This window comes from Rhinolophus sinicus, chromosome 13 (assembly GCF_057876585.1).
Source record: "Rhinolophus sinicus isolate RSI-liver-muscle chromosome 13, RSI-T2T, whole genome shotgun sequence".
NCBI lineage: Eukaryota > Metazoa > Chordata > Mammalia > Chiroptera > Rhinolophidae > Rhinolophus > Rhinolophus sinicus.
The window spans coordinates 9,291,228-9,302,587 of record NC_142513.1 but is presented as its reverse complement, the minus strand read 5'-3'; the positions used below and the strand labels follow the sequence as shown (position 1 = coordinate 9,302,587).

The window sequence follows — 11,360 nt, the reverse complement described above, 5'->3', positions numbered from 1 at the left end:
CAGCCAGAGTCTGCTCCAAAACCCATCAGGGAAAACTTCTCAGTAGCTTCCCACTACCTTGGGATAAGAATACAGACTACAAACTGAGTGGCCACAGAATGATCATCCAACACGGACACTCGTCAGACTGAACGTGGGCCTAGTATAATCTTGTCAGGGAAGCAAGCAGAAATGAGGACTCTCCAGGGCAAACCAGGAGGGATGGCCACCCTACCACAAGGCCCTGCACCTCGGGCTGGGACTAGGATGGGGCCAGGAAGGAGTCTAAGGAACCAAATTTAAGGAGGCTTTCACCCTGTGCCTCCCTAAAAGGTATACCCTCAACTTTCACTCCTCCATGGCACTACCTGCGCTTCAGACTTGCTGTATCTCTCCAGTTACACTGGCCCTTTTCAAGGCCTCTGGAACACAAGTCCTCTCCCTCCTCAGGGCCTTTGACTGGACTGTTCTGCTCCTCTGTGCTCACATCCAGCATCACCCTCTTAGGGAAGCTTTTCCTGATTTTGCCATCCAGATCAAATTCAGCCGTAATCGATTTGCAAAGTGTCAAGTGTGTCTCCTTCCCAGCACTGGCCACAGGCAAGCATCTTGACATTCCATATATCACATCATTCCAGTTTACCTTGAAGACAATGGAAAATATTTGCCCTGATCTTTGGGTCACTGTAAAGCATCAGGTAGCAGGTGGGAAGCGTTTGGGCTCCTAAGGTGGACTCACCTCTACAGTGAAATTTTCTGGGTTTGAATCCTCCACCACTCACTTTGCTGTGTGACTTCAGGCAAGAGACTTGAACCCCTCCTGGCATTAGTTTCCCCTTCTGAAAAAAGGATAGTATCAACCTCATAGGGTTGTTGTGGAAATAAAATGCTTTGATAAAACCGTTGGGCACAGAGGGAGGAGGGTCACTAGAAGAAATGACATTTACCAAGACATATCCAGGTTTTAATCCTCACAACAACTCAATGCGGCATCTCCTAGGTATATCCCCATTTTAGAGATGAGAAAACTGACTTGTTCAGCTAACAGTGAGGATTGAAACAAGCCTCTTATCCACGATGATCATAAATATTTACTTGCGTAGATTCCTTGGTAGTCACAGGGAATTTCTTGCAAGCGAAAAATATTTACCGACAATAAAGCAAATTCCTATACAAAAAACAGTAGGAGGAATAGGTTAAGCCGGAAGTCTCCGGGCATGCTGGTTATTATAGTCCAACTGTGTCGCAGAGCCTTCTGGGAGTTGTAGTCCTCCCCTTGCTCACACTCTCTCGGAGAAACTCCGCCCCTTCCCCAGAGGTCACAGCCAGTCCCCAGTGCGGGATTTCTCTGGCGTGTTTGGGCCCGGTCCCCGCTCTGCTTGAGCCGGTAGCTTCAGCTGATGCAGATAAGAGAGGTCTGTTTTATGAGATTGTTGGGAAGATTAAAATGGTTAATAGAACTAAAGAATTTAAAAAGGGGTTTGGCACAGAGTGCTATATAAGTATTAGCTACCATTATTATTATTATTATTATTATTATTATTATTTAATCCTCATTGACTCTTGCAAAGTAGTTATTATCATCTTTTCTTGTCAGATGAGGGAACTGAGGCTCGAAGGAGTTAGATGGCTTTCCCGGGGTCATACAACACAAAGGAGTAAAATCCAGTTTTGGAATTGGGTTCACTTAACCCTGGGGCACCTGCTGTTTCCTCTGTGGTGAGGATGGTGGAGCCTGGGAGGTTTGAAGCAAAATGTGAGCGTATTTGCATTTTTACAAACGCAACCTGGCTGCCTTGAGGAGATTGAATTGGGCGGCCGCAAGACAGGAGGTGTGGGGTCCAGAGAGGAACTGCGTTGGGCTCTCCGTCCAGTCTCCATGGCCCTTCGCGCCAGAAGGTCCAGTGTTTAGGTGTGAATCCAAGCCGGTCATGGGCACTGCCATTTCCTTTTGCCAGTGATTGATCCAGTGGCGTGCCTGTGACCTAGTTCTTTCTGGCCAATGAGTTGTGGAGGGGGCATGTTTGGAAAGTTTTTGTCCCTTCATAACAGCCGAAGAGAAAACCTTTTTTTGTCTCCTTTCCTCCTTCCTAGAGGTGAAATTGTGATGGATGGAGCGGTGGCAATCGTAATGAAACCGTGAGACACAAGCCTGAGGCCAAAAAGCCTACCGACTCACCAAAGAGGCCAGCACAGAAAGATAGCATGAGCTAGGACCTGGCTGATGTAGTTGAGCTGCTGGATATATCCAGGGACTGCGTACCTACAGGCTTCTTAAGACAGGATCAAATGATTGTCCTTATTACTTAAGCTGCTCTTAAAGGTAAGTGTATGTTGTCTACAGCCCAAAGTATACATAGTAGATACAGGAAGCTGACACAATGCTCCAATCAAGAGATACATAGATGTGGACGGTTCCACAGTGTTCATTGAAAAACACTGTTCTCAAAAGATGGGGAAACATCTGGGCAGTTTTGGAATCTCTGGATGTGAAAGGCATGAATAGTTTGCAATAGTATATTCGAAATCTAAAAACTGCAATATGCTTTACAAACTCTACAATATTATTTTTTGGAGCAATACACACTTCTCAAACTCTACTGTGTGACACAAATCACTAGGAATCTTTTTAAAATGCAGATTCTGGTTCCATGGGGGTGAGGAGTGCTGAGATTCCGCATTTCTAACGAGCTCCAAGGGGTACCAATGCTAACCCACAGACTACACTTTGAGTAGCAAGGTTGTGGATAACATTATATAATTTTGTTTGTATTTCCCATTTAGAGTTAAGGAAAAACCCCAACCTCCGTGCTATAGCTTTTATAATACAAACTACAGAAAGTAAAGCTGACGAACTGTTGCTAGGAAGTGTCACGGGAATCCAGAAGACAGAGGATATAATTCCTAGGGAGGTGTCTGTGGTTGAGGGTGTGTGTGACACATTTGCTAGTGGCATCTCATGGCACATTCATGGAGTTCTGTTCACTAGGTGTGTCTGAAGTATAGCATTGAATGTTTGGTATTGTTGCTAAAATATACAACCAGAAAGGGAAGGCAGTGGGTGGGTAGGGGGTTCTGGTACAATTCATTCACTCACTCTTCTACTGATGGACATCTGAGTTCTTTCCATTGGCTTCTTCCTATACAATTTATTTCTGTAATGTCAGAATTTTATATTATCTGTTAACTTCTGTGGTCAGGGAAAAAGGAATAAAAACCAGGAGTCTGGAATTGGGGGAAAACCAAAAGGATGAATTTCCTTAATTTATAAAGAGCCCTTGCGACTCATTAAGAAAAAAAGATAACCCCAGAGAAAGATGGTAATCAATAGCAAACATTTATGGAGCATTTAGCATGTTCCAGGAACGTAGTATTTTACTTATATTCCTTTAATTTTCACAGTTACCCTGTGAGGTAGATACCATTATTATTCCACTTTACAGATTAGGAAACTGAGACACAGAAAGGTTACGTAATTTACCCAAAGTCACAAGCTTGTAAGTGGCAGAGCTGGGATTTTGAACCCAATGCTCTTAATCACTACTATCCTGCCTCCCAAGAAAAATAGGAAAAGGACACGTACAGAGTAAGGAAATGCACTAAGGAAATGGGATAAAACACCCAATCTCATTCAACATATTGTATTTCAATGATTCTAAAATGCGTATCTTCACATTCAAACATCTGTGAAATCAGGATGCATCTTACAATGATATCTTAGATTCAATGAAATACAGTAAGAGAAATGCAAATTAAAACCACCTATCAGATTGGCAAAGAGCAAAACACTTGATAACGCACCGTGTTGGCAAGGGTGTGGGGAAACTGGTCCTCTTAAAAGTTGGGAGAGTTTAAATGGGCACCGCGTCGGTGGAAGGCAGTGTGGGAGGAGCCATCAAAATGCAACAAACCCAACCATTCCTTGAGATTGACCCCTCAGGTCTGTGCACCCTTATGAGCAAAGACTTCCTTCAGTTCTCTGACGCACAGCAGTGGTCTGCATTACCCAAGACTGAAAATGACCCAATATTCGATGAGAGATAAGTTAAAAAAAGGAAGGCCCATCTTGAACTTGGAATGCTACACGGAATGAAGCAGCATTGATATAACAATGTCTCCAAAATACATTGAGTGAAAAAAGCCACGGTGCAGAACTGTGCACCTATCCTCCCTGTTTTGTGAAAAGGATGGCAGACATGCTTCTATGCCTGTATAAGGGACTTGCAAGGAAGGGTCTTGTGGAAATGAGGGCCTCTGGGGAGGGGAACTGAGGGCTTGGGGGAACATGAGTGGGGAGCAATTTACTCTTCAGTCAAGACCAAGAGTTGGTTAAGGTTTTTTTCTGTAAAGGACCATAAATAGTAAATATTTTAGGCTTTGCAGGCCATTTGGTCCCTCTACTCTGCTGCTGTATTGAACAAACAGCCATAGACGATATGCAAATGAGTGGGTGTGGTTATGTGCCAATAAAGCTTTACAATCGAGACTAACATTTGTACGTCATGTGTTGGGAAATATCTTTTCCCCCAAACATGTAAAAAAAATGCTCATGGGATCATGGAAACACGGGTTGGCCTGATTTGGCCTACTGGCTGCAGTCAGCTGCCCTCTGCTCTCGACCCTTTTGTATTGTTTGAGTCTAATTCTTTACCTTATGCATGCATTATTATTACAAAATAATGTTTAAAAGGGGAACTTGAAATTGTAGGTTTATCAAAACGGGGAGGGGGGGCATTAGAGTTGGGGCAGGCGCCCTGCCCAGACCTCTTTAAGAAGTGAGCACGGAGGCCGAGGGTGGTGCACGACATTCCCAGTTGAGCTGGAAATCCGTCGGCCCTGCACTGCCACCTGCCCCACTCCACCACCAGATAGCAGCACAAATCCACCTAAAACCGGGCCCTCCCTGCAACAGCTGGGAAGCCAAGGGCAGAAGGTGGCCCATACGCCTGTTCTAATCTGCTGTAGTATGTTTAAAAAAAATGGAGCCAGCATTTAAAAATCTGACTTCTGGCATCCCTTTAATCAGCTGATGTGAGTAGCAGCTGCTCTTTGGGGCCTGATGTCTCCAGGGCATCCCGGTCCTCAGTGTCAGCTGCTATTTCTCATTCTGCTGTGTTGCTCTTTTTTCATAGGGGACCCATGTCTCACTGGCCACCTGCCTCCTCACCTCCCTCCCTCCACTGGAGCTGCAGGTGGGTGTTAAAGCACAATGGCTTGGGTTGTACTTTAATGGATCAGGGCTCAGAGACCAGGCCTGCCACGTATCCAGCTATGTGACCTTGGGCCTGTTACGTGACCTTCATGCCTCAGTTTCCCATCTGCAGATGGGGCTAAGTGTACTCCCCTTGCAGAGCTGCAGGGACTGTTTGATGGGACCCGAAGTTCAGAGTTCTCCACAGTCTGGCACGTGGAAGTGCTCCATAGATATTAGCATTTCTCCTTGCCCTGCTGTCATAGGCACTTGTTTGCAACACCCCACATCTCACAAATGACCCCCATCCTCCCAGACCTGACGTAAAGTGTACCTCCTTCTGGTTTTGAGAAGTATTTTCCCAGCCCCTGCGATTCAGGAGTCGGGAGATGGTCTGAGTCTGAGGCCTGGCTCTGCCTTACTAGCTGTGGGCAAGTCGCGTCACCTCTCTGGACTTAGGCTGTTTTTTTGCTGGCTCAAGGGAACTGACACAGGTTGGTAGGTCCTGGTTCCCACCCCTGCAGGTAAACATGTTTCAGCCCTGGACAATCAGAATACTTCACCGGTACCCCCCCCACCCCCACCAAAGTGATTGGTCCAGGGGTAGGCACGTGACCCAATCTAGGCCACTGAGAGCCTGCCCTGGGGCTTTTGCTGCAACTGTTGGTAAGACTTGCCCCACTGAAATTGTTGAGCTGGTCCAATGTCAAGTCTCAATCCAGAGAAAAATAGAGAGACCAAGTTCTGATGAATCATGTGAGCCCCTGGGTCCTACCAAACCCAAAGTCAGAATCACCTCTAAAATTTTCAGTTATGAGCTAATAAAATTATTTTAGGTATTATTTTTCTTAAATTATATAGTTTTCTGTCACTTATAAGTTGATGAATTCTAGTATCCCTTCCTTTTGTGGTCCCAAGACAGTCACAAATCAAGTCTAGTGGTGGGAAAACTTTACGGAAAATGAAGTTATGGGTCACAGTTTTAAAAAAATGCTTTATCACTGCTCCAAGTCTTTTATCACTTCTATCCCCAACAGGCTTTTTTTTTTTTTTCCCTGGTTAACATTGTAGAATCTAGCCCAGACTAGATATTGATTATAATGCCTGTACTGTTCACTACTGAATCCCAGTGCCTAGCACAGAGGCGGTACCTACCTTATTTGTCCAATGAATAAATGAACAAGATGCTCATTTGTCTAAAATGTCCAGTGTCTCCCCACTTACCTCAGCTGGTGAGATTCCATATAACTAATCCCTATTTTTTCAACCTCATCTTCCATTTTTCCCTTGCTCACTCCAGTTCAATCACATTGTCTCTTAAAAACCCCAAACTCGTTCCTGCCCTCAGGGACATTGCACTTGCTGTCCAGTCAGGAAGCCCCTTTCCCCAACTGGCTCCATCTTCTCCAGGTCTCAGCTCAAATGTCACCTCCTCAGAGAGGCCTTCCTGGACTACCCTGCCAAATACCACCACCCTGCTTTTCCAGTGTGGTTCCATGCTTTTTGATTTTCTTTACAAATCAACATCTGAATGCCCATGTGCATTTATTTGTTTATTGTCCCTCTCCCCAGGAGGTCAACTCCACTAGGGTCCGTCTTTGTCTGTTTACTCTATGCCCCAATGTCCAGATCACAGCCTGGTACACACCAGGTGCCAATAAACATTTGCTGAAGGAATTCACGAATAGGGATCAGACTTCATTACTCTATCATGATGCTTTCCTGCGTGAAGACCATTCCTCACCAAATCGTGGGTCCCCTCTAAAAGTGTTTGGAGCGGATGTCAACATTAATTCACTGTCTCAGGTTGGGGGCGGAGCTGGGAATGGGCTAGGGGTGGGGCCTCACCCTCCAGGCTCCTTTACCCGCCTTCCCCAGCCAACCAGGAAACACGAGGCAGCCAAGGTTAGGTAGACTCTTGCTGCTTTGTTATAAATATATTATGTACATCCAAAACATGACATTAAAATATTACTCCGTTACAGAAAAGATATTAAGGCTTTCTATTATTTACATTAAATAAGCAAGCACCTTTAAAAAAAAACCAAAACAAAAAAGCCCCATTCTTTCTTCTCTGACATACCCCTGGCCAGAGGGACACTGTCCCCTTCCAAATGACCAAAACCCATTGCAGAGGCTGCACCCTGCGATGACTTCCTTCAGTTAGAAAATAGCTCTGGCTGGAATCACATGGGCAGAGAGGGGAGGGCTGGGGGAAAAGTGGGGGTCCAGACTTGGGCAGGGGATTCTGGCCTCTTCTGGCCAGCGGCCCTCATAGCCTTGCTGCACTTTGCCATCCTTGGGTGGAAAGGCTAGGCTGAAGGTGGTGGCTGGGGATGCCTACTCACCCAGACCTCTGGGGTCAGTCTGCCGGGCTATGGCAGGGCAATGCTCCAGGCACACTTAGGTATGCCTGAGGGCTCCTAGATCACTGGGGGGCAGATGAGGAGGGACAGATAAGATGACTCAGTGGCTCCAATGCCAGCCATGCTGAAGGGCTGCCCATCGGGGCCGGAGGCGGTAGGAGTAAGGAGGAGTGGGTGAGCTTCCCCTCTACCCAAGGGATGGCTGGCAGGGCGGGGCTCCTTTTTCTGCAGTCAGACTTGGCAGACAGAGCAGCTCAGGTGGTTGGGGAGGGGCCAAGGAAAGAAAACGAAAAAAAGGAAATGAAAAATCAGTGGCTCAAGTATTCTGTGTCACGTAGGGTGGGCTGGGGGTACCCGGGCCCAGCCCAGGAGGTGTCCTCTCCACTTGGAGGGGCCAGTGCGAGGAAGGCTGGAATTTGGCAGATGGCTTCGGTTTGAGGGTCTGGGGAAGGTTGGCAACGAGGTGGCAGGCTGGAGGAGTTATTTGATCTTCTGGGCCCATTTCATGTCATCTGCCCGAGGCTTCTCGCCTGTCAGGCTCTGGATGATGTCCTCCAGGCGTCGCCAGAAGCCCATCTTCTCCAGAGGGTAGTTGAGCCAGCCTGCAGTGGAAAACAGGGCACCGGAGGGTGGGGGTTGAGTGGGAGAGCAGCAGTTGAGGGGATGTAGGGAGAGAGCTGGCCCTGCCTGGGGCAAGAGCAACCGGTAGTGGGTGTGCAGAGGGGAGGGGACAGGACTGACCAAGGAATCTCAGGACGAGGACAATGGGCTTAGGGGCTGCTCAGACATGCCTTCATCCCCATTCACTTTCTTACTATATGCTAGGCATGGTAGCGTTTCTTATCACTTGGCTCAAATGCCACCTCTTCTAGGAAGCCTTCCGTGACTACCACTTAAACAGCACTCCAGGCCCGTCACGTCACTCTCTTTTATTTATTTATAGGCTTTATGATAATGTAACCATTCTCATTAATTCACCACGCCCCCATTTTGTGCTGGGTTTTCTCCCCATCCCTCAACTAGAATGTCAGCTTCGGAGAGCAGAAAGAACCCCATGTTCTTTCACTGTTGATCTCCAATGCCAAGAATGATGCCTAGCATATAGTAGGTACTCAGTAAATATTGATCACAATGTTATTTAATCTGGATTAGTCTCCGACCCAAACCATGAGGTACATACTATTATTAGTCCCATTTTCCACATAAGAAGACTGAGGCTTGGAGGGGCGTTTCTCAATTAGTAGGTGGCCAAACCAAGGTAGATCCCAACCCTAGCTGAGAAGTTAACAGATCTCCTAAACAGCCTAATCCCTCTACCTTCTCTCAAAGAGCATGATTTTAGGATGAGCAAGAACTATTTTTTGTGGCTCTCAGTTTTACCTCCAGAAAGAAACAAAACAACACCCCCCCAAAAAATAAAAACCCAGTCACTGTAACTTATTGAGTACCCACCTACATGCCAAGCACTTTGTATCTGCCATTTTGCCATTCACACCAGCCCTGTGAAGGTGCTATGTGAAGGAGGTGGCAGCCCCATTTTGTGGATGAGACATGATACCCAGGGAGGCTTGAGTCTTCTAAAGGCACACATGGAGGGGCTGATAGTTGAACCTAAGTTGGCCTGACCTGACATCACCTCTGATATACTTAACCTTGAAAGACACCCAGCTGGCCCCGGAAAACCTGCTTGCCTACCTCACCTCACCTCACCTCACCTCACCTCACCGGCACTGGCCCATTAACTACCAATGGCGTGTGGGCCTCCTTACTGTTCCTCAGTCACCCCAGGATGTTCCGCCTTAAGACATTTGTACTTGCTGTTCCCTTTGCTTGGACTAATCCGTCCCTATTAATCTGTAGGTCCCCGCCCATACTTTTTCAGCTTTCTGAAAATGCCCCCCATCTCTCTGCCCTTCACTCTGCTTTGTTCTTCCCCATGGCGTTCCCCACACCTGGACTTTGTCATCTCTCCTATCATTCTGCCCCTCATGTCCTCCACTCCAGCCACACTAGCCTCCTTGCTGCGCCTCAAATATGCAGGCTCCTGCCCCAGGGCCTTTGCACCTACTGTTCCCACTGCCTGCAGTGTTCTTCCTCCAGATCTGTGTGACTTTCTCCCTCAGTTCAAATGTCACTTTCTCAGTGAGGCCTTCCCTGATCACCCTGTTTAAAGGATGAAGTCCTCCCATTTCGTTTTCCTACTCCCTGCTTTGTTTTCCTCCAGAGCAGTTAGCACCATCAGATGCAGTACTTATTTATTGTCTGGAATGTCCCCTATTAGAATGTGAATGCCACAAAGTCAGGATTTTTGCCTATTTTGTTCAGTGCTGTGTCCCAAGCCCAGAGCTGTGCTTGGCACATAGTAGGTGCTCAGTAAATACTCGCTGGATGGATGAGTGGTTGGAATCTACTCCGTGAGGTGTGGGGGGGTGTCTGTCTTGTTTACTGCTGTGTCCTTAGCGCCGAGAAGAGTGCCTGGCACATAGGAGGTACTCAATAAATGTGTTTTGAGAGAACATTCCCACAGGGCAAGGACTGCATGACCTCCCACTGTGACCTCTGTCCTTCTGCCCTGAGGATGGAGCTGCAGCCTGAGCAGGGGTGGCCCATTCCATGCCACCCTCCAGCCGCACCTGTAGTGATGCAGAAGTAGGTCTCATGGGGAGAAACGTGGTGGATGCGATGGTGTTTACGCGGCAGGATGATATGCCAGTCCTGCAGGAGGATGACCCAGCGAGGAAGCCCAAAGTACGTGTGTGACCACTTGTGGATCTGGTTGGTGAAGGTGCCGAAGATGATGAGACAGAAGATGAAGCACTCCCAGGGGTACAGCTGCTCCAGGGCTTCTGCAGGGTGGGGAGAGGGTGGGTGGCCACAGGGCCAACACAGCCGTCACACGGGGTGTGACCAGCCTGGCCCTCACCACTCACCCTGGCCAACTCCCATCCCAGGCTCCTTCAACCTCCCACATGGGCTCAGGCAAGCTCAGGCTCCCCTGCTGCTCCGTGGGTAGCCAGTGAGTCATCACATGGAATAGTGAAGAATGTGGGCTCTGGGGTCATGTGGCGCTGGCTCCAGATCCCAGCTGTGATACTTCTTGTGTGTATGAGCTTGGGTCAGTGACTTTCCCTCTTTGAGTCTTAACTTCCTCATCAATCAAACGGGAATAGGATTTTGTCCCGGTTCCCCAGAAGCACAGCCTGAGACCAGGATCCAGGTGCACGTGATTTACCTGGGGGCGGGGCAGGGAGTCCTCTCTTCTGGAAAAACATCCGAGGGAGGGAAGCAGGACAGGGGAAGAGCTAAGCAAAGATGGGGTGTGGGGATAGTCTTGCCTCAGCCTGATCCTGGGGGTGGGCGGTGGATCTCTGAAGTGTTAATGGCTCTATAGTTGGTCCCACTTAGAAATGAGGGGGCTGGTCTTTTGTAGGCATTTTGGTCACTGGCTTCAGGCTCATCCCCAGGGGAGAGGGAGGACCTGCCCTGGCAGTTCTCAGAAGGGGCTGCTGGTAGCTGTTAGCAGCCACAACTCACAGCAGCCATGGGACGGTTACACCCCTTGGGAGGAGGATGTGGGTGGGGCACCACAGCACCCTCCCCCAGAGACACTCATCACATCTACTCTCAGGAAAGCTGCTCTAAGGATCAGTGAGGTGTCAAGTTGTCAGAACAAGACCTGGCAGATAAGGCAAGTGAGGCTCAGAGAGGAGAAGCGACTGCTTTGGAGTGACAAGTTCCCTCCCTAAAATAGGCAGGACAGAGATCTGAACACAAGACTGTTTTGAGATCACTGCTCTTACTCTTTCTACTAAGCCAGGGCAGCA

The 11,360-nt window shown here is 48.0% G+C and overlaps 1 protein-coding gene and 1 long non-coding RNA gene across 3 annotated transcripts in view; one reads left to right on the top strand and one right to left on the bottom strand.

Annotated features, from left to right (window-relative positions):
- The first annotated feature begins 1,277 nt into the window (after positions 1–1,277).
- Positions 1,278–10,175, top strand: LOC109444593 (uncharacterized). Of its 2 annotated transcripts, XR_002136899.3 has the most exons (4): positions 1,278–1,394; positions 2,074–2,302; positions 5,112–5,171; positions 10,064–10,175. It is a non-coding gene; the product is annotated as an uncharacterized LOC109444593 (long non-coding RNA). The 2 variants fall into 2 exon arrangements; XR_002136898.3 differs by lacking the exon at positions 10,064–10,175 and having other exon boundaries at positions 1,280–1,394; positions 5,112–6,578.
- The window catches only part of PEDS1 (plasmanylethanolamine desaturase 1), a 23,964-nt gene continuing 19,680 nt past the window's right edge, over positions 7,077–11,360 (bottom strand). The window contains exons 5-6 of the mRNA XM_019726096.3: positions 10,170–10,382; positions 7,077–8,138 (exon numbers count right to left, since the gene is read on the bottom strand). Of these exons, the coding sequence (XP_019581655.3) occupies positions 8,017–8,138; positions 10,170–10,382 (335 nt within the window). The 3' untranslated portion in view covers positions 7,077–8,016. The remainder of the gene's footprint in view (positions 8,139–10,169; positions 10,383–11,360) is intronic.